At 35.0% G+C, this 23,971-nt stretch overlaps 4 protein-coding genes across 4 annotated transcripts; all 4 read right to left on the bottom strand.

The window, feature by feature from the left end:
- Positions 1-48: 48 nt before the first annotated feature.
- On the bottom strand, positions 49-4,492 carry LOC121794135 (alanine aminotransferase 2-like). The gene is made up of 15 exons (XM_042192167.1): positions 4,138-4,492; positions 3,322-3,372; positions 3,171-3,221; positions 2,796-2,861; positions 2,653-2,714; positions 2,337-2,415; positions 2,140-2,244; positions 1,949-2,059; positions 1,738-1,875; positions 1,578-1,652; positions 1,333-1,453; positions 1,090-1,244; positions 927-1,001; positions 563-766; positions 49-366 (listed from the first exon to the last, which is right to left on the bottom strand). The coding sequence occupies exons 1-15, from the start codon at positions 4,378-4,380 to the stop codon at positions 250-252; spliced, it is 1,653 nt and encodes a 550-aa protein (XP_042048101.1). The 5' UTR covers positions 4,381-4,492; the 3' UTR covers positions 49-249.
- Positions 4,493-4,832: 340 nt separating this feature from the next.
- On the bottom strand, positions 4,833-7,619 carry LOC121794134 (pectinesterase 3-like). Its single transcript, XM_042192166.1, has 2 exons — positions 6,388-7,619; positions 4,833-5,648 (listed from the first exon to the last, which is right to left on the bottom strand). The coding sequence occupies exons 1-2, from the start codon at positions 7,427-7,429 to the stop codon at positions 4,972-4,974; spliced, it is 1,719 nt and encodes a 572-aa protein (XP_042048100.1). The 5' UTR covers positions 7,430-7,619; the 3' UTR covers positions 4,833-4,971.
- Positions 7,620-8,776: 1,157 nt separating this feature from the next.
- On the bottom strand, positions 8,777-14,770 carry LOC121794133 (pectinesterase-like). Its single transcript, XM_042192165.1, has 3 exons — positions 14,152-14,770; positions 13,410-13,914; positions 8,777-9,689 (listed from the first exon to the last, which is right to left on the bottom strand). Exons 1-3 carry the CDS (start codon positions 14,713-14,715, stop codon positions 8,998-9,000), a joined length of 1,761 nt encoding a protein of 586 aa, XP_042048099.1. The 5' UTR covers positions 14,716-14,770; the 3' UTR covers positions 8,777-8,997.
- Positions 14,771-21,551: 6,781 nt separating this feature from the next.
- Positions 21,552-22,902, bottom strand: LOC121794038. Its single transcript, XM_042192047.1, has 2 exons — positions 22,774-22,902; positions 21,552-22,597 (listed from the first exon to the last, which is right to left on the bottom strand). The coding sequence occupies exons 1-2, from the start codon at positions 22,866-22,868 to the stop codon at positions 22,252-22,254; spliced, it is 441 nt and encodes a 146-aa protein (XP_042047981.1). The 5' UTR covers positions 22,869-22,902; the 3' UTR covers positions 21,552-22,251.
- Between the last annotated feature and the right edge of the window lie 1,069 nt (positions 22,903-23,971).

Raw genomic sequence — 23,971 nt, 5'->3', positions numbered from 1 at the left:
TTTTTACCGTAAATGAAAATGACTCAACAAACATTTCCAAGTGAAACATATCGAACATCAAAGTCTAATTTATTTCTTACCGTAGCAACAAAATAGCCTTCCAAGTCGAGAAACAACCAATTTATGAACCCAAAATTCGGAATATAATGTTTAGCTCTACCCAAATCTGCTCACCAAAAGCATTTTTATTGCCCTATATTGTTTGTACAGATAACCTTGGAAAGTCGAATTCGAACTATCGGGCTTTGCTCAGTCGCGATACTCATCCATGAACGCTTTGTGAAAGTCCGTGAGACGAGACACGATGGCTGATATTCTATCCTCTTGAGGTAAAATCGTGCACCTGAAATGCCATGTCCCGGGAACCTACAACAACGCGGTGCATCAGTCAGCAGTCGAAGAAATCCGCAAGAAAAGTCAAAGCAGAAATAAACCAGTTAGCATGATGAAGCCACTGCTACTCTAAGTCACATTATTTAGATCTTCTCGTTCGAACGTATTGCAAATCGTACAACGCTAACAAATGCTCCCAACTAGTATAAGTTAAGTTACTGGTCGTCACCTGTCCGAATCCAGAACCAGGAACGACTACCACTCCAGTGGCATTGAGGAGACGACGAGCATAGAATGCATCAGGGGCAGTTTTCACGAACTTTGCAGCTTCGATTGCTTTGTTTGGCAAGCTAATGCGAGGGAACAAATACATTGCTCCTTCAGCCCTGTTGCAGGTTACTCCCTCCAAACTGTTGAGCGCATCTTCGAGAGTCTGAATATGCACAAAAATCGAGTTAAAGTCGAGCACGATTTATCTTTTAGCCTATTTCAATCGAGAATTGCAAGTTTTATTCACTTTACTTTCATTGCTTGTGTTTCTCTTAGGTTTTCATGGATGTTTCATTGCAAAAGGTTCGAGACGAAGTGCTAACCTTAGCCCGTCTCGCTAGGGAGGATAAAATTCCATCTCTCTCAGCAGTATAAGATTCATACGATTCATCTCCCACCTGCATTGCATCAGATACGAACTTCTAAATACGAGGCGCACAAAGTGGAAATGGTCTGAAAATCGAACAGAGTCACGATAGTACTAACCTTTGGTGGGCTCATGACGAGGCTTGCGAGAATCTGACCGGATATGTTAGAACAGAGGTTGACCGATGCTAGTTTGTACATCTGCTCTCTTATCTCGGGAGCGAAGCCAGTGACTTCCATGTAACCTCCTCGTTTTCCACATTCTCCGTAGTAACCTGGGAGCATCGAGCGAAAATAAACACATATACTATATTGAGAAAGCTCCTAAGATTATCATGATACGAGATGTGCCTGTAGCTATACCTTTCGACACAGACTGGAAGGATACCAAAGAAATGTCTTTCTCCCCGTAACCCATGGACCGTGCCACTTTCTTGAACGAGTGAAACTGCTTGTCGGGCGCATATATATTTTCTTGGTACACCTGCAGAGGCGCGGCCAGCATCAGCAATCTACTAAATTTATAAGTTGGTTCTGTCATTTTCAGCCCATTCATACACGTAAAAGTTAACGAGAAGCAAAATAGAGCATGTGAAGAATAAAGTCACCTCGTCGGCCAAAAGAACGAGTCCTTCGTTCTTGCAGAAGTCGACAATTTGCTGTTGGTTGCTCTCAGCCAAAACCTTCAGAGAAAGCGATAAATACGGGAACCAAATAACGAAAAATGGAATTAGTTTCTACAAACACGACGATTGGCCAATTTGTTACCTGCCCAGTGGGATTTCCGGGATTTATAACGACTAAAGCCCTGACATCGATGCCCTTTGATCTGGCTGTTTCCAACTGCTTCTTAACATCAGAGACTTCCAAACCCCATCCCGTTGCCTCATCGAGATAATATGGAACCTAGGAGACAATAAAGTGATGGCTTAAAATCATCCTTCGATTTCGAAGAATAGGAAAAAGATGTGAAACGTACAAGAGAGCCTCCATGCAGGGCAATCGAAGCAGAATACAGAGGGTACTGTGGAATAGGGCAAAGGATTCCGTCGTTTTCTGATCTTATCAATAACTGCATCATCATATGCACCTGAAAGACGAGCGCAGATGTTGTTATATCTAGAATTGCACCTGTTTCGCCTGAACAGTGATAGGTGAATTTGTGAATACCGCAGGGCTTGCGCCATCTGTCAAGAAGATATCATTTGGATCGGCCGGGAATCCATCACGAGCCTCGATGCCAGAGCATATTGTGTCGCGCAGTCCTTTGATACCCTGATTTTAATGATGAACAAAAGTTGATACATTAGTGAATAAGACATGAATTCATCTCATGAATTAGATCACAAAATTGCTAATTTTATTACCTGGCTGTGGCTATAAGCTCCAGTGGCTCGTCCAGGAATCTGATCGAGTATCTGAAATGCCCGCTCGATAGAATCAGCACTAGAGATTCGCAACAATGATTTTGTTAGAAAACGAAGATTGAACCAAATAACATGCAACCTAACTACTCCACATGACAATAGACAAAAGGACAAACGCATAACTTGATCAACTAAAAAGTCGAAAAACGCAACTCTTTTCAATCTCGACGGAAGCAAAATTGAAACAAGAATCCCTCGTTGTCACGAGTCCTTCCAATACAACAACGTTAGGTAGATATGATTACGATGAATATACCTAAATATCCCCTGTGTTTCGCCTTTATCCAAGATGGCAGGATGGTCACACAAAGCAAGGACCTGAAATCAGAAACGAGGATGTTTGAAATACAAGCAACTGCACAATTTCGAGCTTCGTTGCACCATTAGAGAATAACACACCTCTCTGAAAAAGGTGATTGGCTGCTGCCCAAGAGATTGAGGATTTCCAATATTGCAGTATATTATCTGTGGAAACAAAGGGAAAATGAAGCAAAAGCAGTGTTTCGGCCAATGCTATTGAGATTCAAGTAAACTATAAAAATGCCAAAACTTTCTCAAATTCGATTAAATTGAAATCACCAAAGCAAGCTTCTAGTATGAATATACCAAAGCAAGCTTCTGCAAGTATTTGAAGATTGTATCTTTTTGTTTGAACTTTCCGTCCTCACTTTCTAATTCATACCATAAGTCGATCAAATTTCTAACATACTTTACACATCACGCTACGATTTGAAACTTGCATGCAAGCAACTCAATGTAGGATACACTACTCACCTCATCGAAGGGATGAGAGTCCGGATTGACCTTCAAGTCTTCTTGTAATTTCTGTCAAAACAAAGCATGTAAAATAACAACAACCTCAAAGTTCACAAACGAAATGACTATGATGCATCGAAACTAAAAAGGATTGAATGAACTCATTTACCTGAGCAAGGTTCACGATTTCACCACGGACTGCATACTCACACTCCAAAACCTGGTAAAGAAGTTTGTTCGATTATTAGAGTTTTCCCCCCTTTTTCTCCAAGAATAGTATTGAACAAGGCAATCAAATGCTGATAATACGAAACACCATGAAAAGGAAAAGCAGCAAATCCGAGATAGATATCACATCATCAAATAGAACAAAATCACATTCTTCACTCCTAATTCAGATAACAAATTTTTTGTGGGCTTCCATACATGTTTTTTGGCCCGGTACGATTCCTATTCTCACTAGGATGATTATGGCTCACTACATTGCCTATATGTAGTTGTTCTCTCATTGTAAGTTGTATCCGAAAACATAGTGAAATCCATGGCTTGGCATCACGCCATCCGTAGACACGCATCGTATAGGACTGGATAAACACTTTATCTCGATTGTATTAGAAATTACTTGTGCTTTATTATTTCCTAACAACAAACACTTAACATTCAGACATACAGCTCAAGAAACAAGCTAATGATAAAAAACATTATCAAAATAACCAATCACAGAGAAAAACAACAGTGGAAAATAAAGCAACATAAAAATGGAAGACTGAGAGTAGTGACCAGCTCAGTATTGACAGTATACCCCACCAAAAACAGAAGGTCAACTAATCTAAAAAAGTAAAATTCACACACAAGAATCAAAACCTACAAAAACAAACCATAACCACTCCCAAAATCAGATCACAAACATCAAAAAAACAATACTAACACCACATATAAAAACAAGCGGGAAACACCCGAACAAGATTTTAAAAAAACAAATCACCTTAGGATTGATCGAATCGATCTTGATAGGGGTGGAGGAATAATCAGAAGCCATGGATTCAGAAGGAGCAGAGGGATTCGAAGCAGCAGAGCTCAGGAAACGCAGGAGAATAGACGATTGGGGCAGCGGATTATGATGTGATTGAGATGAGAAGACTGAAGCGGTGGGATGCTGCAAACTGACAGCACAGATTTTCCTATGGGCTAACAAGTTTTTGGACTTTTCCGCCGCAAATTTCCGCATGTTTTTGATTTATACGAATCGAAACGGGAAAAGGATTTCTGGGTTTATCCTCAGCTGCCGAAAGATTTAATCTTTTGGATGAAAATGGCAAAGGGCGATGTTTTAAGGATTCTTGCCGAACAGTCATTTATAGGAAAAGTTTACAGGCTTTGCAATAACTCAAATTTGGGTCCCACTTTTGGTTAGATTCTGGTAAAATAAAACCTTGTTCTATTTTTGAACATTATAAACTTAAATTAAAATATTTAAATTTTATTTATTTATAGTACTAATAATTTACTATATAACTGTCAACGAATGGGGAGGTTCCAAGATCGGCTAGATACATATTTTATTTTTCATTTAAATGTTTATAGTGTTTGCTTTGTGTGTGGAGTTTGAAGTTTGATTTTTTTAATTGAAAGGGTCTCGACTATACATCTAGCTAATCTAGAGAAAAAAAACAACCAAAATAAATTATATGATAATCAACTAGCAACCGTATAAAGTTTTGATGGAATTACAAATTTTCAAAATACCAAGCAAATTAATTTTACGATGCAAAGTTGTTATAGAGAGACGAAATCAAAATTAAACAAAAAAAATGTTAATTTATGTGGAATCAAAAGCGACATTTGAATCAGCCAACCAAGATGGGCCTTGAATAAATGAATTCACAGTGTACTTAGACGCCTCGGCCGTTGTGAGAGTGGGCTTATACCCGGCCCATTTAACCCGACCGGCAGTGCTCGACCCTGGCCCGGTATTCTGATACTCAGCATAAAAAATCGAGTTGGGCGGGTCGACACCGTTTACCCAAGAAATCCAGCCCAATGGGTTCAAAAACACGCCGATTTCGGTGTGCATGACAATCGTGGTCGAGTAATCTTTCCAAGGCCGGCCCAAATAAGTTGGTGCAGTGAGCTTATCAAATGGGCCCATCACACATCTTTGGATGGAAATGCCAGTGTTTTGGTTAGGGTCTTTCTTGCCTTGTGCAGTGATGGTCACAAATTGATTGGCCATGGGCTGCCTAGGCATGATGTTGCACTTTTGGAAGACGACGGCAGCATTCCCGAAGATGAAGTCGATGGTACCCGTAACGTTGCACTCGCGGTAGAACTGGCGATTGGAGTGGGCGTAGAGGGTGTCTTGGTAAGCATCGAAGGAGCACCGATGGAAGACAGATTGGTCGGAGCCCGACCGGAGGGCCACGGCCTGGTGCTTGTGTGGCCCGGCCGTGTTTATGAACCCTATGTCCCGGGCTATAAATCCCTTGCCAGCAACAGCTATTGCACCAAAAAGTTATTTTAGCTATTAAAAATATATCAAATCTTAAGAGAGATGTTGAAGAGTTATTATTTTATTTTGGTTTGCAAGTACTCTATTATAGAATAATTTCTATACCTACGTGAAATCATTACTCACAACAAAGTTTAAGTGCATATGATTAGATTGCTCACACCACCACTGAAACTACACATATAAAGAAAATAAAAGTAATTAACGTAAAAACAATTCAAATTACTTTTATCAATGTAAATGAGATAAGTGTGTAGACACACACTTAATACACATGATTGTAACTAACCATATTCATACATTATGCACATTTAGTGAATAAAATAAATAAATCAAATATTGCTACTTTTAATTAACAAATGAAAAGTGGAGGTTCATGATTTTGACTACCAAAGTGAGAGCAACAAATATAATGACGTTGACCTAAAAAATCACATGGTAGTGTCTCAAAACTTTCATGACATGTTATAACATGATCTAGTTGAAGCATTATTTGAATTGAATCACATGTTATCTGACATTTTCAGATCACAAATTACTGGAGTGCTTCCCTCAGATTTGATCGATGCTATAATTTTAAATCTAAAGTCCAAACAATAATTTAAAATCAATATCTAAATTCACTATTACTTGTTCCTAATTTGCATCTTGCATTATATTTGTATACTCACAACTAAAATTTGAAATTAATACTTAAAAAATAAAATACGAGACTGAAACACTAACCGAAAGTGGCGGTGTCGAAGGTGGCCACTCCGTCGACATTGTTCTTGTCGGCGGAAATAACCGTGGCAGCGGCGCCGTCGCCGTAGATCATCACATTCCAATGCGCCTTCTCCAACAACACATTCTCCTTATACACTCCGGCCTTCACATATATCACAAATCTCGTCTTACTCTTCTTCTTAAGCCTCTTCACCGCCTCATTCACCGTCGTCACATCGCCGGAGCCATCCGCCGCCACAGTCACATCCGGCTTCGGCCTCTCCTCCTGCAGCAGCCGCCGCTCCGCCGCCCCGACCCACGCCGGAAAACCATCCGCCGCCTCCCCCAGCAGCCGCCGGTGCGCCGGAATCTCGAACCCCCCGAGAAATCCGACCACCTTCGTGACGATCGCTAGGCTGTTGCTGGCGAACTCCGTGGAGTTCGCCAGCAACTTCCTGACGTCATCTCTGACCGCAGTCGCATTCGCCCCTGCCTCGTCGAGGGCATCGAGGCACGTGTCCTGGTCGGTGATCGCCGCGCTCAGCCACGTCCTCAGGTTGTCAGAGACGGAAAGCAGCTGCTTTCCGTCGCTGGTGTGGGCAGAGTCGATGGTCTCGCTCAGCGAGTCCGCGGCGTCGCCCAGCACGGCGCTGCAGACCTGCAGCGCCTGCCTAGCGCTCGCGCCGAGGCTTTCGTGCTTGCGGACGTATTCCGTCGCGAAGTCGGATGCTTTCGCCAATGCCTCCGCAGCGACGGAAAGCGAGTAGCGGAAAATCGTCTGCGGATCGGACGAGTTGGAGGACCTCAAACTCGTGACGCACGACTCGGGGTACTCGGTCGCGCTGCAGAGGGATTTCAGAGCCGCCGAGGTGGTCGCCGGACTTTCGCCGGAGTTGTTTTTCCGGTGAGATAAAATTCCGGCGACAATTCCGGTGATCAGGCCGATCAAAAGAATTGCTGAGATGGCGAGGATGATGAGACGATTCCGAGTTTTGCGACGGAACTCGGTGTCGTCGCGCTCGTCGACTTTGCCGTAGCCTTTGAAGGACTTCACGGTGTCCATGGCTGAGTTTGTGTTTGCGTAAAAGGCGTGTTTTGGTGTTTGTGTTATTTTTCGAGTTGGGGTATTTATTGGAGTTGGAAAGGGTGTTTTTTGTGTTTGTTAATTTGTTTGAATTCTTCTTCTTCTTCTTCGATGCTTCTTTTGTTTTATTTAACCATTAGTTTTGTAGAGATAGTAATACAGTGTGCTCTGGCTGGATTAACGTGTGTGAGATAAGCGCTTTCACATTTGTTCCAGATGAGTACGCGCTTTTACAGTAGAGATAATTTGTTTCTCAATATTAAATTGAGACAACGTTATCTCAAAGATAGAATTAGCTAAGATTAATTTTGTCAAAAAAAAAATGATTCATAACTAATTCGACGAGACGAAAAAAGTTATTTTGATAGGTGTTCTATATTCTAAATTTTCAATTTAGAATTTTTTAAAAATAATTTATAAAGTTTTTTGCATAACAACTCATACTTATAAAATACTGAAAACTCTACAAAATTAAACGGAGTATGAATAAAAAATAAAGTTTTAACTTGGTTGTATCTCATATTAAGTTCTATAATGATGAATCCCACTGAACATCGAATAAGATTCAATTTATCTAAATTATTAAAGCAAACGACCCTTGCCGACAGTTTGAGAGCATAATGAATGAAATTTTAATGAGAAGGGCCCTCTATATATACTATTCATTTTGACCAAATCTCCAAATATATACAACAATGATATATTTTCTTACTTAAGCCTATCTTTCTTAATGCTCCTTTTTAGACTGTCAATGTTATTTCTCAGTTTCTCTCTCCTACAAATTCATCTCATTCTTATCTTTCAATCCCCAATAATGTCATGCCATTCCTATCTGCCAATCCACAATAACAGGAATCACTTGATAATAGTACTCCATATAATTTGAAATAAAGTTCAAAATTTTAAAACAGTAGCATTAAACATTAGAGAATAAGACATGTTATAGCCTTTAGTATTTGGAATGATATAGTGTAGGTTGGGGTGAAACATTCAAATATAGTATAATACTAAGATTAAATAAAATCAAACATATAAGTGTGAGTACAGAAAACTAAATCGCCAAATGGACCCCTGTCGATAACATTTGGGCCGGGTGGTAAGTATTTAATTTCTAGATCCAAAATAAATAATGACAAAAGATTTAAAACAAAAAAGGTGTAGGGTCAAAATACATACTACTTGTGATGTAAGAATTCGTCAAATAAATTATGTCATACATAAAAAAATGGAAAATCTTTTTTGATTGTTATGAAAAAAATGTACTATTATAAATTTCTCAAATCTTCGGTCTCCAAATGTCATAATGTGCTAAAAATACTCTTCATGTAACAACGTGCTAAAAACTTGCATTTTTTTTTTCATTTTTATAGAATAGTACATTATTACAATCCACAAGAAGACAAGATACAACTTATTCCCAATTTAGACACAAAGCCACTAAATCTAAATTGCACATTAAGGATTATTGAAGCAACTCAAATGGGCCTTAGCTATGGGCCTCAATTATGAAAACCAATCTCATCAACTAAAAATTACACACACAAGAATCACAACCCTAGTGAATAAGGGAAGCCGGTTGACGGCAACCAACTCCCACCGGCGACGAACTTCCCCGGCGTGTAACCCGCAGCCTCGGTCGAGCTCGTGATCACCTTGTACCCTTTCCATTTAACCCTTCCGGAAGTGGACGCCCCAGCCCCCGTGTTTTGATACTCTCCATAAGTCAGAGTATTAAGGGCGAAACTCCCGCTCCACTCATGCCACCCGGCCGGGTGTATCACGTCCGTTATGGACGACTGCATGATGATGGTCCTAGCATATTCCTTCCAAGGCCGTCCAAGATAAGTAGGAAAACTTTTTTGGACCGACTTCAAGTCAGAAGTCGCTCCAATCCTACTTTTTTGTATCACTATGCCCGTATTCTGGTTCGGGTCGGTTCGGCCATGGGCCGTGACCATGTTCTTTTGACCCGAATTAGGGCGACGGGCGTGGATGTCACAATCTTGGAGCACTGAGGCGGCGTTACCAAAGATGAAGTCGACAGTGCCAGCTATGTAGCAGTTTATGAAGAAATTTCGATTGGAGTGGACGTAAAGCGTGTCTTGATAGGCTAGAATGTCGCATTTGTAGAATGCGGAAAGATCCGACCCGACCCGAAGCGCGACGGCTTGGTGCTTGGAGGGCCCGGCTGTGTTTTGGAAAGTGATGTCTCGGGCCAAGAACTTTTCTCCTACTACAGCTGCAAACCAGCATTTGAGAATAAGTTAGATGCCATGTTATTTCATTAAAAAAAGTGGATGCAACTACTTTATAAAGCAATGGCATTAACGAAACCATCAAAAGGTGGTTGAAATGCGACAGTTTGACTAAATATTAGACTATATATATTGTTGTGATTTTATGTAACCTATTACAAATCTAGTGACTAAACAATTGTAACCAATATTTACCGATAGTGATTGCTATTTTTTTTTAAGAAAAATTAGTAAAAATACATAAGAAAGCAGTCAAATAATTTGTGTCGGTGAATTAGGTGTCGGTCCGGGTTTTAAGTGACAATTAAAGCGTAATTAAAGGAGGGAACGTGCTAACTTATGAATCATCACATCAATAAAATGAAACACCTTAATGTTATCAAATCATGCTTTAAGAGACGTAGAATTTATTTCCTGTATACTTAAATAGTGAAACAAGAATTTTTTTAATTTATTTCGATGATAGAAATTTTTATATTTAAATTATTTACATAAAAACATTAATCTCGTGACTTATGTGTCAGTCACAGCTGTATACGTATGCATATATGTGTATTACTTAATAAAGAAATAATTTGTATACATAACATAGTACTATGTATTTATAGTATTGCCAATAAAGCTAACAAAAATTAAATTAATAGATGTATACATTATTTATAATGGGAGTGTTATATTGTTAACTCAATACTTAATTGCTAACTATAATTAAATAATAGCCATTAGATATTCAAATCAAGGGCCTAGATCATCACTCCCGGAATGTCAATACGATCAAAAAAACGTCAATAAGGGTATTAAGGTCAATTTACAACAAATTAGTTATAACTAACTTTTGAAAAATATCCCATAACTTTAAAACGCATATAATTTTCTAGATTTAAATTATATTTATATCAAATTAAAGATAATTTCATAAGGATTATAATGAGAAAAATTCAAAAATTTTCAATTTTTTCTTACAACAACAAATGTCAACCTAGTATATAAAATGTCAATATAATACATGTAGAATGTCAATATAAGCAATGTGTTAACATTCTCAAAGCATTGTGTTGACATTCTCACAACATTGTGTTGATATTTTCGAAACACTATATTGACATTTTCATCCAAAACCCTAATTTGGTAGTTTTTTTATCTTTTTCGATTTAATTAATAAAAACGAAAATTAGTTATCGCAAATTTTAGACCACAAGATTTCTAAAATCATATGGTCTTAAATTAGTGTAGTTAGCAATTAAATGATGAATTACCAATTGATCACTCCCCTTATTTATCATATCTATATCTATTTTCTTTAGAGCATGCCCATCTGTGCTCTTGCGCAAGGACGGCGTCCGTGCCATCGGCAAGAGCAGACCCCTGCTCTCCGCTGTACTCTTGCCAACGGCACGGCCCTGCTCGATGCATAGAGCACGAGCAACCGACGTGGCATGCTCTGGTTGACTTAGTTTATCATTTTTTATTATTATTATTTTAAAAAAATTGAAAAATTCAGATTTAATAAAAACATATTTTCTCACTTCCTAATAAAATATATCCATTTTTTCCACACTTTTAATTTATTATTTTTATTGTTTTTACCCCAAAATTCATACTTTTATAATACTCTCATTTCAAACACAAAAAAATGACACTATACCAAACAAATCTCTCAATATCAATTTTTAGGATTTTTTTTAAATTTTTAGGATTTTAATTATGTAACTTTTAATTTTTTTAGTAATTTGTAATAGTATTTCGCGTATTATTAATGCATTTAATATTGTGGAAATGTTTTTAGTAATTGAAGTATTTAAATTAAATAATAGAATGGTGAGACCTTTGAGCATGCTTTTGCGGAAGAATATGAATGTTGGTGTTGTACTCTAGCCAAAATGCAAGAGGTAAAAAATTAATAAAAGTGGATCCGGACACACATCCAAACTTTTTGACAAGAGCATGGATTGAGTTGCTCTAATGCTCGACAGCCATATACGCATGCACACAGTTTTCCATAGATTGTAAAGAATTCAATATTTGTGGGCGCGTATAGTCAAATATTTGCATGCAAATATACCGTGAAAAATTATTATCTTATTTATATTCCTATTATATAGTCTATGTAGATGTAACATCCACGCCATGATTTATTTTATAGAAAAAGGTCAGTCACTCATTTGCATGACAATTGACAACTTGACTAATTATCTTTGTACTCATCAATAGCATAACTTTACAACTAGGCGATCGAAAAAATATCAGGGAATAAAAATTAATTCATTTAATTATTTGTATAGCTTTTTCAAATGGGAATAAGAATTAATCATATTTCGATTATAGTTATCAGAAAAATTATCTTCAACCCCTACCGAACTTATGCTTAGAGAATTATTAGTATTAAAATTCTACAAATATTTTTTGCCACTAATTTTAATTATAAAATTATTATTAGAGCATCTCCAAGGGGAGAGTTAAATAGACAGATAAAGTTATATAACTACCATATTTACCTTTTTTTTCATGGAAAATCATTATCCAATGGAAGAGGTATTTGAGAAGGTATTATATCTTTTTCCATTTTGAAGAGATATCTTTACCTCTCAATTGATGGAGAGGTAAAATTTTATAACTACTATATTTGCCTTCTTTTCATGAAAAATCATTCTTCAAGGGAGAATGTATTTGAGAAGGTATCACACTTTATGTTTTTTTAATGCATTTTGTACTATTATTTTATGTTTAAAAATTATTTACCTTTCTATATACCTTTTTCTTTTGGAGTATTTTTTTTTAAATGATATATTTCACTTTTTGAGTAGGTATATAGATGATATACCTTTTTTATTCACCCTTCTTTATTGGTAATAAAGATGCACTTACTAATATATTGGGACCCAATTCTAGAAATATGGAAGGCTTCTAAGAAACGTAATGATACCTTGTTTCTCTTCTTTGCTATTTTATCTAAAAGGACAGACACTAAAAACTAAAGAATTCATATGATTTTGTACTCAACGTTTTGTATGTATAGTAGATTCGTATATATCGAATTACAATAATCCACCCAATCCTAGTCTCTACTTTGTTCTACTCTAGTCACTTTCGACACCTAGTGACCACACACACACATTCGACTTTTGTCAATATATTCTTAAATCAAATCACTTAATTACATGCAACAATTTTGAAGTTGTATTATTAGTATTGCACAATGTGAAGATCATAATGTCCTACAATTGATTTAACTATTGATACGAGATCTAATTCTAGTATCTTCCACATTACCACATACCATAGAAAAATTCCATGTAGCTAGATATAAATTTTTGAAAATATATTAGTAGAAATTACGAAATTTATCGTATAATTATCGTAATTTTATTGTATTAAAGTGAGAATGACTACTATTTCTGTATTTTTGTTAAAATAGCTAGGAGTACATAATTTACTTATTTCTCTATTTTGAAAATTAGGCATAGTGTAGTAATTTTCATTTATTTACATAATGGTTATATTCTACGGAAATTGCAAACATAAAATATGAAAACTAAACCAAAATATGAAATAAACCGAATGATGCTTACCTAAGAAAATTGAAAAGGCAAGGTGCAAGAAAAATTCAATTTTAGTGGAAAAATGATTATGCATGCACGAACAAAACATTAAAAACAAAACACAAAACACGACTAATAGAGGAAAAAGCAAGAACCGTAACTCACCTACTGTAGCCGAGTTAAACGTAGTGCTTCCGTCGACAACGTTCTTGCTGGCGGTAATGATGGTGGTGGTCCGCCCATCTCCGATGAACATTATGTTCGTCTTCTTCTTCGGCACCTCCACGTTCTCCCTGTAAACCCCCGCCTTTATCCTAATCACGTACCTCTTGCTGCTCTTCTCCGGCGCCGCCGCCACCGCCGCCGCCACCGTCTTGTAGTTTCCGCTCCCGTCCGCCGCCACCACCACGTTCGGCGTCACGGAGGACGACTGCAGCAGCCTCCTGTCCCCTGCCGACAGCCACTCCGGCCAGCCCCCGTCCGCCGCCGCCGTGAGCTTCCTCCCGCCGTTGAGCTTCCTCTCCTCCTCCGCATCCTTCTTCGTCATGTTGGTGAGCATCGCGAGAGAGTTGCTGCAGAGCTGCTCGACTCGAACGACCTGCCCTCCTATGAAGACTTCTCGTACGTGCCTGTCGGCCTTATTGTACGAGAAGCCGTCAAGGCAGGTCTCCTTAAAAAAAATGTGAGATCGCCTCTTATATTAATAATCCTACAAATTAGCTTGAAATTGTAAATTTGCCTTGTTAATTAACTTCATTTTGTACATTTATTATTTAATTTCAATTTTTGTATGCTTTATCGCTTCAAATTAAGGTACTAAAATTATTTGAACATTATTAGTGTCAGAGTGGTTAATGACCGTGACAAAATATTTTACGTCCAATGTTGCAATTAAACAAAAAAAAACCTGATTGGTAATGGCGGAGGAGAGTAGGGTTTTGAGGTCGTCGGCGTGGGCCTCGATCGACTTCTTGAACGGGTACTCGTTGAGCTCGTCGACAGCGGTCTCGAGCTCATCCAGCGTCTCATCCAGCGTCTCGAGGCAGTCCTTTAGCGCCCCCTTCTCCCGCTTCGTGAAGTTGCCCTTGTCGTCGGCGAGCAGCTTTCCGATGGCGGCGTAGTTCCGCTTCACGGCGGTGATCGTCACGTTCAGCGACAAAGTGATGATGTCTTTGGGGGATTTCACCTTCTTGCCGCCGTCGAGAGGGCCGGCGATGGCGGAGTAGCAGAGCTCTGGGTACAATGTGCTGCTGCAGGATGATCGAGCGATGGCGTGGGAGCTGGAGATTTTGAGGGCGGCGCTGTCGCCGGCGCCGGAGGGGCTGTGGCGTCGGGATTTTACTCCGGCGGCGACGCCGATCACGGCGGCTACCAGGACGGTTGTGGCGAGGAGAGAGAGGAGGAGTTTTTTTCGGGTGGTTTTGTCGCCGGAAAATGATCTTCCGGCGAAGAATTGGCGGAGGCGGGACATATTTTTTAAAGAGAAAAGGGATTGGTTGATAATTTGCTGAGGGATAGAATGACTGATCTGGACCTTCCATTTATAATGTATTACTATGATTGCTATTTTTATATTAAAATATATTTTCAAAGTTTATATTCTAATGTATAAAAAATTATTATTTTTATATGCTTATAAATTTTAGATTTTATATATGAGTGTCATTTAAAAAATGAATTTCATGAGTAAATTTAATTTGGTTGATTTAGATTTTTTTTATTAAATACTCCAATGAGTATTTCTAAATATCATATTTAACGTATAAATATTACTTCCCTCGTCCCTCAGTAATTGTACACTTTCGACACGAATTTTAAAAAATGTAAAGAAAAGTGAGTGTAAAAAGTTAGTGGAATATGAATCTCACTTTTATATATTGATTTTATAATAAAATGTGGGTGAAATGAGTTAATAGAATGCATGGTGTCAGGGTCTATATACCATTTATATATGGTAAAAGTGAAAATTGATAATTAATAGGACTTATAAAAATGATAAAAGTGAATAATTAATGAAAGACGGGGATTAGTCCTAATACGTAGTATAATTTATATTTAAGGCGGGACAAAGCTCATCAGCTCATCAACTTTAACAATTGAGACACGCAATGTTGAATTGATTGGGGCTGCTATGGATTCTTTTCATTTTCCTTTTATTGAAAGAAAAAGAGAAAGAAAAATACTTTTCAACTTTTGTTAAAAATATCTAGTTTTCATTTAAATGTTTCAGAACTTTTTTTAATAATAATTTAGGTTTCGGGAGTATTATGCAAGTGTGCAGGGATTATTTGATGTAATTAGACTTGCATAGATTTAAGGTTTGCCTCTATCTATTATCAACCACATTTGATACTGAATATAAGTTTGAAATCAAATATTAATCTTCGACTGCATAAAAAGTTGTAGTTGTTTGTCAAGAAAGTTTAATTTATATGAGTACCATTTTTGAATTTTTTTTTCTTGAATTTATGAGCAAAATAACATGCTTAATTTGGATTTTCCTTGATAAATAATGAGTATTTCTATTTTCTAATGTATAAGAGTAACATGTTAATGTCTAAAATATTGATATAGTTTAAATTCTTTGAATATATGGACAAAGCTTATCATTTTAACAATGGCTACATGCATATTTGTATAATTCATTGGGGCTGCTAGGGATTCTTTAACTTTTTTCATAAATTAAAGAAAAAGAAAGAAATTAAAATACTTAACAAGTTCAACTTCGTCAAAATATCTCTCTCTGTCATCACAATATTTCATAACCCTTTCCATAATAATTTAGAATATTTTGGGAGTACTATGCAAGTGTGCAAAGATTATTTGACGGATTAGACTTACATATATTGATTAAGGTTCCTTTAAGTATTAAGCACAACTGATTTCCAATGGAGTATAATTAAGTTTGAATTCAAATAGTCTGAAATACCTATTAAAATCTCTTAAAAAATTGTGTTTACTATGGTAAATTGCTTACGTTTAATCTTTTAAATTATGTCAGTTTTCTTCATAATTTGATAATATAATTTTTATATATTCATCGTACAACTCATTCTTATATATCTGCATAGGATACTAAATAAAGCGTCTACATGCTTACATATCACAAATATACTTTTCTTAGGGAAGTGAGTTGCTAAAAGGTATATACCCATTTGAAAAGTATTGCCTTTGAAAAAAAAGGACTAATTTCATTTTTTAACTATTTAGGTTGCTATATTACGATTCTGATTGATTGATCGAATATAAATTGAGCAATATTTCACCCCCAATATGTTAGTATTGCCAATTTTGAAATTAATTTGCCCCAATTTGATAGGGAGTTCAAAGATGCCAACTTCTTCTCCATCTATTAGGTTGGAGGTTCGAATGATCATGATAGATGGATTGTTGGAAACGATTAAAATCTTAATGCCAATCTTATGCAAAAAAATTATAGATTATACAAAAGTGACAAACATATATAAAGTGTAATTGAATTAAATTTATAAAATTCATGTGCATGGTAAATAATTTCCTTTTACTTTTTATCCAAAAAGAGGGTGGGGTTTGCTTTTCACACAAAGGAATTGTGTTATTGCCCTAAATGTACAATTAAATTGGAGTTTTCAAACTTTTTTTATAAACAAATTCATAAAATTTGAATAAAGTTGATTCAAAAATATAAATTTCTTTGTTCATTATATCATCCAATCATATATATTCTTTCTTGATTTATATTATTAGGAAATAATAAATTGAAAGGTGGACACAAAGAGAAAAGTGTGAATAAAAAAAAATAAAGATTGCAATCATGCACTCTTTATTCAATTATTTATACTTTTCACCAGAAAATAGACAGTTTCATAGATAGTGATACTAGCTCTGATTTCTACTATAATATTACGATGTTTATCATCAATATAATTAATTAAGTAATTATTCCCTGTCTAAATTTATAAAATTTCCTTTTTAAGCTCGACCTGAAACGATATTAATACCAATCGTTTGAATCCCACCGACAATGGGATTAAAAAATATATAAATTAATTTGATGTTTTTAATAAGGTCAAAATCAATCACCTATTTTATAAAGTATGGATAATTTTGATTTCTTTCGCCCAAATTATTATAAATTATGGATAATTTTGAATTCTTTCCTTTGTTTAATACCTAGTTTTCGGCACTTTATATTTTTAACTACCGTATATTCTCACCTAGTTAGATTGGCGTATAAAAATGCGTATTGTTTTTATAATTATATATTCAAAAATGTGTTTGATTAGTGTACAGCTATGGTGTCTGCTGGAAAGAATATATGTTTTTATTATATTTTTATTTTAATTTTAATTTTATTTTTATTTTTATTTTATTTTATTTCTTTGAAAGCATTTTTAGTCAGACCCTCACATGCATATGATGATGCATTGGGTAGGTGTAGGTAGTACTGTACATATGTTATTTAATTATCAAACTATTTTTTTCATCTTCGTTAATGATTTTCTGTCTTATCTTGTGTCTCTTTGGTCATGATCAAGAAATAAATTTATATATGGTTTAAGTTAAGCAGATTCCAAGTACAAATTTAATTTACCAGTACTAGAAATGAGTCCTCTGCATTTTTAATGTTTAATATTGTAAAGCCCCACTTTGTACTTGTGTTAAATTGCTTTAAATTGAGATTGCTGTGTTTGGAAATTAAAATTTCATGGCCTTCATAAAAATTGTCAATGATGTCGATAGAAATTTTGTATTTAGCATAATAATTCAATAATATTTTTAATTTATTAAGAAAACTCAGTTATTTGTAACAATAGGGAACATTTATCCAGGATCATTCAGTAAATAATTAATACACGTATTTTTATTATTTAATGTGGCTTTTTTGAAGCACCAATCACGGCATATAATTAATTGGATTCGTTTGCCACTAGTAAAGCAAATTTCCTTTATTCGTCTTGTAGCTAGACTTTAATGATGATTATTCGACTTAAATAAATAAATATTGTGTCATATAGGAGTATTTATTAGTTAGACAATTTGGATTTTTAAATTTGATCCTTGGTGAAAAAATAGATTGAATTTATAACTCTTGCCACTTAAAAAATTACAATTGCATTCCAAAAAATATTTATCCAGTTGGTGAGAATGCAAATGTAAATTTTTTTATTATAGAAAAAAGTAATGTTTAATATTTTTAATGACTCACAAGCATTATGTTTCATTAATTGTAATATAATTTTTTCATCTGCGTTTTAATTTGTAGCATATCATATTCTGATATTCATATACGGATGTTGATAAGTGAACTTGTTTTAATTCGTGAGTGCTTTATTTTCAATATTTTATATAGACGTTAATAGTTAGCCCATTTTGAGCAGGCCTTTACTTCCTAGGCCGAGTTCTCATAGTCATAGAAGCATTTTTCCTAGTTTTGTTAAATTAAATTAATTATCCAAACTGAATTCTACTTGGAGTTGGAGACGAATTCTTAGCGCAGTTGGAGACGAATTCTTAGCGCAGTCTATAATTTTGTGTGTGTATATATATATATAGAAGTTCGTTCTTAACACTTAATAAAATTTTGAAAAATTGCAGATACATGTAGACGATACAACAGAAACATATATCGACAAAATACAACAAGATACAAATATGATGGCCAACGAAATACAACAATATTTCACATGTGAAATCTGTATAGAACCAACAATGTTGAGCCAGAAATTAAGCCACGACACCAATTGTGTTCATAATATTTGTTTCACGGTACGTTGTATGATTGCATCATGTTCTTCTCACATTATTAATTTTTCTACTTTTTTCATTTGCTTTCAATCTGTAAACCGTACACTAAAATTATATGATTAGGCTTTCATTGTTATATTTTACTACGTTTCTTTTCACTAAGGATGTGTTCGGTTTGCAAGATTGTATCCCGAATTAAATTTGTAGTGTGTTTGGTTCATGAGATTCAATCCCACAATTCAATCTTAGATAGATAATCATAGAATAATTAGTCATAACTATCCCCTATGACTAAAAAATCTCACAACTCAATTCTAAATTCTATCTTGGTACTATTATTTTATCTAGGAAACCAGACACCACCTAAGGTGGCGTTCGGTTGCCATGACTAATATCATGAGACTATCCATCTAGAATTAAGTTGTAGGATTATTTTAGTTGGAGGGGGAAGGCTATGACTAATTATCATGAGACTATCCATCTAGGATTAAGTTGAAGGGTTCAATCTTATGAACCAAACATGATACATATTTAATCATGAGATTTAATATTACCAACCGAACACCCCTAAGTAGATTATTTTTGTACCGTTTAAGATCAATTAGTGCATAGTTGGTGATATTCATAGAATATAAAATTAGAAATTTTCAATTTTATGTAATTGTCCCACAATAATAAAAATTTGAAAAATTGACGTGATACAAAATCATGCCTTTCTAATAAATTATCATCGTTTTATTTTCAATTTTTTACCATTGCAGGACAATTGCAGAAAAATGAAATTTTATTTTTTTATTCCATGAAATACTGGAAATCAACTACTAATAATTATGATTTAATTTACTAACTGTTCCTTAAATTAAAAATTCTTACAGTATGTAAAACCTATATAGTACTATTAATTACACTACTTGTGAATTATCCTATTTCCATTTATGATTTATGTGGATGTCAATTAGAACCTGTAAGAATACACATTTGTATAATAAAAAACATATAAGTAGACAAGTACTATAGGAGTATCACATTATAATACTACCACCGTCCCAAGATATTAGACTCATTTCTTTTACCACAAGAATTTAAGAGGTGCTGTTTAGTGGTGCAAGTGAAGTTGGTAATAAAGTATTTTTCTAATTTCTTTTTCTTTCCCGTGTCATGCAGGTGTGGGACCGTATATTGCCACGTATGTGGTTCAAAAAAATGTCGTCAAATACACAGGAGTCGAAATTTGCTGTGTGTATTTGCAACAATATCTTTGTTTTGTTTTATGTTAGTTGCTTCTATTTTGTGGCGATAATTTGGAGGAAATTGAAATTAAAATTCCATCTATTATTTTTGTTTATGGAAGACAGTGCTAAAGTCTAAAATTAGACATCTATCTTTGCTCCAAGCAAATTTGGTCCTACACGTAATTGCGATAACTTTTGGTCTTAAAAGTATGTTTTGGTTCACAATTAAAAAAAGAAATTTCTTAATTTTCATAATTAATAGTAGAGTGAACTACAAAACTAGTACCCAGAAAATAAGGTTTACTTTTGGTCTTAAAAGTATGTTTTGGTTCACATTTAAAAAAACTTGTTCATTTTCATAATTATTTTTCAGATAATTTATCTCAAAAAATTTCTTCATTTTCATAAATTCAAAAATCACAAGTTTGATCCTCAAATCAAACTAAATAGACAAATATACCCTCAAGAGTTAAAGAGTAAAATAGTGAATTTGAGATTTATGAAATTTTTTGACTAAAATTGTATTTTGTAAATGTTGAGTACTAAAAATGTGCAAATTCTATTTTTTGGGTACCAGTTTTGTAGTTCACTCATAATAGTACTATCATACCATATCAATTTTCATATTCTTCCATGGGGATTTTTTACAGATGTTCTAAGTTGTCAATTAATTATTAGTTGGTTCATTTATTTTATTAGGTTACAAATCCATCTATGTGATTTAAGTATTTATGTTGGTTAACGATTGATTAAATCCTCTAATGAGTCGTTACTATTGGGTTTAAATAATTGCAATCATTTTTTGGGTTGCTTAATCATGCTGTGTTATAATTGTAGCATATCATATACAGTTGTTAAAAATATTACTAGTATATGTCAACTAGGGAAGGCGCTTCTTTTTTTGTTTGTTTTAATCCATAAAATCATGACTGATTGATTTTCAATGAATATCATAATTCCTTTCAAATGGTTACATTTTATTATGTTTAGAACTGCCTTATTATGAGAATGTTTTTATGTATAAAACAATATTTTTTATTGCATGATATGATTTTGAAGTTGGTTTGGGCTTGGATTGGCCCTGTCCAATATTTTGTATATAGACCTTCGTGGGCAACCCGAAAGGTCTACTTTATAGCGGGCCTATACTTCCCAATGGCCCGATTCGATTTATCATGAATTCCCAAATTTTAGAATTTTTAGTGATCAGAGAGAAATACAATAAATAAATCCATAAAATTGGCTAAGTAAGCAAAAACTATTGGGATTAAGAGATTATATACAGAGCACACACTCCTCTGTAAATTCCAAGTAAACTGTATACATGCATTATATTCTTAATGAAAAATACATAAATAATAGATTTCCTTTATTGAATTTAAAATATAACACACAAAAGGTGGTACTGATACAATAAGAAAACCAATGCCAATCGAACCAAAAATCCAAACTCTGAAGGAAAGTAAATTGATCCAATCTGAAAATCCAAAAAAATACGAACCAATTAATACTTTGATTTAGTTCTCTTCAATTATTTGGAGTAGGAATATTCCTCTCACCCCTATATTTAGCCATTTTAAGGGCAATTGTGGAGGCAAATGAAGAAGTTGCATGATTCTGGATGACAAACATTGTTCAGTTATTTAGAGCACATATATTCTGCTCATCCCTGTATTTGACCATTTTTAGGGCAATTGTCAAAACAAATGAAGAAGTTGCATGATTCTTGATGACATACATTGTTCGATTATTTAGAGTACGGATATTCTGCTCACCCCTATATTTGACCATTTTAGGGCAATTGTCGAAACAAATGAAGAAGTTGCATGATTCTTGATGGCATACATTGTTCAATTATTTAGAGCACGGATATTCTGCTCACCCCTATACTCGACCATTTTTAGGGCAATTGTCGAGACAAATGAAGAAGTTGCATGATTCCCTAGCACAAACGCCGCAACACCCGTTTTGTGGCGAGAAGTTGATAGGTGAGAGTGTGCGGAATTCAAACATTCTTCCCCAATTTGATGTTTTCTATACTTGCCTTTCTATGGAAGCATAGATCGCATTGGCGACAATGATACATCCATCTCCTGGGATCTTGGATGGAAGTATACATAGACCGCATTGGTGACAATGATACATCTAGCTCTTGGGATTTTGGGTGCAAGTATAGATTGCATGTGCGACAGTGATACATCCAGCTCTTGGGATGCATTTCCATTCTGGTGGCGCTTGTCCCATCCGCGGCTGGTGGTTGGCGCTAAGGGGTTGTTGTGGGTGAGTTGCGTGTTGAAGGAAATTATTTCTATCATGACGAAGGCTCTATTTAGTTCCTCAACCACCTCATTTGTTGGAAGCCGGAACATGTCTTTCTCATTCCACCCATTTACTCTGTTGCAAACATACATCGTTATTGTATTTTCTCTCTCACAAACAAAATTGATCTTTAACTAACAAAAATTCTCTTAAATTGCATGAAAATAGTGACTCGGGCTATTAGCTACACAACAAAGACAAGTACTACATGCTATATTCGTAACATAGAAATAAGACATATATATACGTACCTAGTCGTGCGAGGCGGCTTGTTGAAGGCGCGCTCAAGATGCGTAACATAACTGCAAATCTCCTTCTCCTCCTCCTCCTCGTCAATCTCACTCATTTCTCTTTCAATTCAATTTGGAATGTTTATTCGTTGTGTGTGTTAGTATACAATTGGCAAGTACTTATATATATAATGACAAATCTTGGGGGGATTTTGGTGCTTTGAGTTTTTCAAATTAGGCAGACAATATAATAATACAAACTTGTAATGTTGGCAAAGGATATATGTATCACTAAATTACTCAAAGAATCTCCTTTTTCTTTTGTGTTTGTCGTGTACTTTTACCTTAGATCATTCAAAGATTGAGGAACTAATGAGTTGAGTCAAACCAGTAGTTTTTTTGGCATAGTTTTTTTAATTAAAAATTTAAATGCACTAATAAATATTTTATTCAAAGTAATCAGAAGAATGGCATCTTCTCTTTTTCCTTTTTCTTTTTATTTTTTATTTTTTTTTCCTTTTTTTTTGCTTTTGAGGAACTTATGCTCTCTTCTTTGTAGTACTCCTACTTTATATTTACCTGCCAATTCAAATTAGTGTGTTAGTAACCTTAGTTTGTAAATGACCAAAATTTATGTTAACGCCAATCTCAAAATGTTAAAAATATTTATACTGAAATGTGTTCCTCCAATCCACCACCGTATAATTTTAATTCCCTTGTTTATATTTTTTCAACATAAATAGCTTATTAAGATATTGATTTAGGTAGCGCTCTGCTTAGCATTTCATCGAACAACTGGAGCGCTTGGAAGAATTTCAAACAAAACAAATGAAATATGATCCTTCTAATTAGCAGATTTAATTCCTCTTATCTTGCATTTTAAAAATCATTCCGTTGTATAATCTTTCAATTGTTTAATGGAATTAAATATTAACACATAAGAAGAGTAACAGAAAAAAGATAGATATTAAATCTAAAAATGTCTTATAAATAATAGTACTTAATAGATTAAATTCATAAAGCTTTACAAATTATTGTCCAAAATGATACTGCTAGTAGTATTTCTTTTTTCTTTTTTGCTCAAATAACTATGTTGAAAGGCCCAAGTTATAATGGTAAAGCAGTGGGTTTGGATCGGCTCGATCCAATATTTTGGGTTTGGGTTGGCCCATATATACCTTAAGTTGGCCTATGCTGGAGAAGCATCGCAGAAATTTCT

The sequence above is a fragment of the Salvia splendens genome, chromosome 3, assembly GCF_004379255.2.
Source record: "Salvia splendens isolate huo1 chromosome 3, SspV2, whole genome shotgun sequence".
NCBI classification, from domain to species: Eukaryota; Viridiplantae; Streptophyta; class Magnoliopsida; order Lamiales; family Lamiaceae; genus Salvia; species Salvia splendens.
The sequence above is the reverse complement of the archived record's forward strand: the minus strand, read 5'-3'. Positions and strand labels throughout refer to the sequence as shown.

Bases quoted from the DNA above. Each gene is read 5' to 3' on its own strand.
- LOC121794133 (XM_042192165.1), bottom strand. From the start codon at position 14,715: ATGTCCCGCCTCCGCCAATTCTTCGCCGGAAGATCATTTTCCGGCGAC. The intron at 13,915-14,151 runs GTTTTTTTTTGT...ATTTTTTTTAAG, and splicing joins CCTCCGCCATTACCAATCAG to GAGACCTGCCTTGACGGCTT. The intron at 9,690-13,409 runs GTGAGTTACGGT...GCTGGTTTGCAG, and splicing joins GTTTAACTCGGCTACAGTAG to CTGTAGTAGGAGAAAAGTTC.
- LOC121794135 (XM_042192167.1), bottom strand. From the start codon at position 4,380: ATGCGGAAATTTGCGGCGGAAAAGTCCAAAAACTTGTTAGCCCATAGG. The intron at 1,454-1,577 runs GTGACTTTATTC...GCGCCTCTGCAG, and splicing joins TCGTTCTTTTGGCCGACGAG to GTGTACCAAGAAAATATATA. The intron at 1,002-1,089 runs GTTAGTACTATC...GATGCAATGCAG, and splicing joins TCGTCATGAGCCCACCAAAG to GTGGGAGATGAATCGTATGA.
- LOC121794038 (XM_042192047.1), bottom strand. From the start codon at position 22,868: ATGAGTGAGATTGACGAGGAGGAGGAGGAGAAGGAGATTTGCAGTTAT. The intron at 22,598-22,773 runs GTACGTATATAT...TGTTTGCAACAG, and splicing joins AAGCCGCCTCGCACGACTAG to AGTAAATGGGTGGAATGAGA.
- LOC121794134 (XM_042192166.1), bottom strand. From the start codon at position 7,429: ATGGACACCGTGAAGTCCTTCAAAGGCTACGGCAAAGTCGACGAGCGC. The intron at 5,649-6,387 runs GTTAGTGTTTCA...TTGGTGCAATAG, and splicing joins CTTCGACACCGCCACTTTCG to CTGTTGCTGGCAAGGGATTT.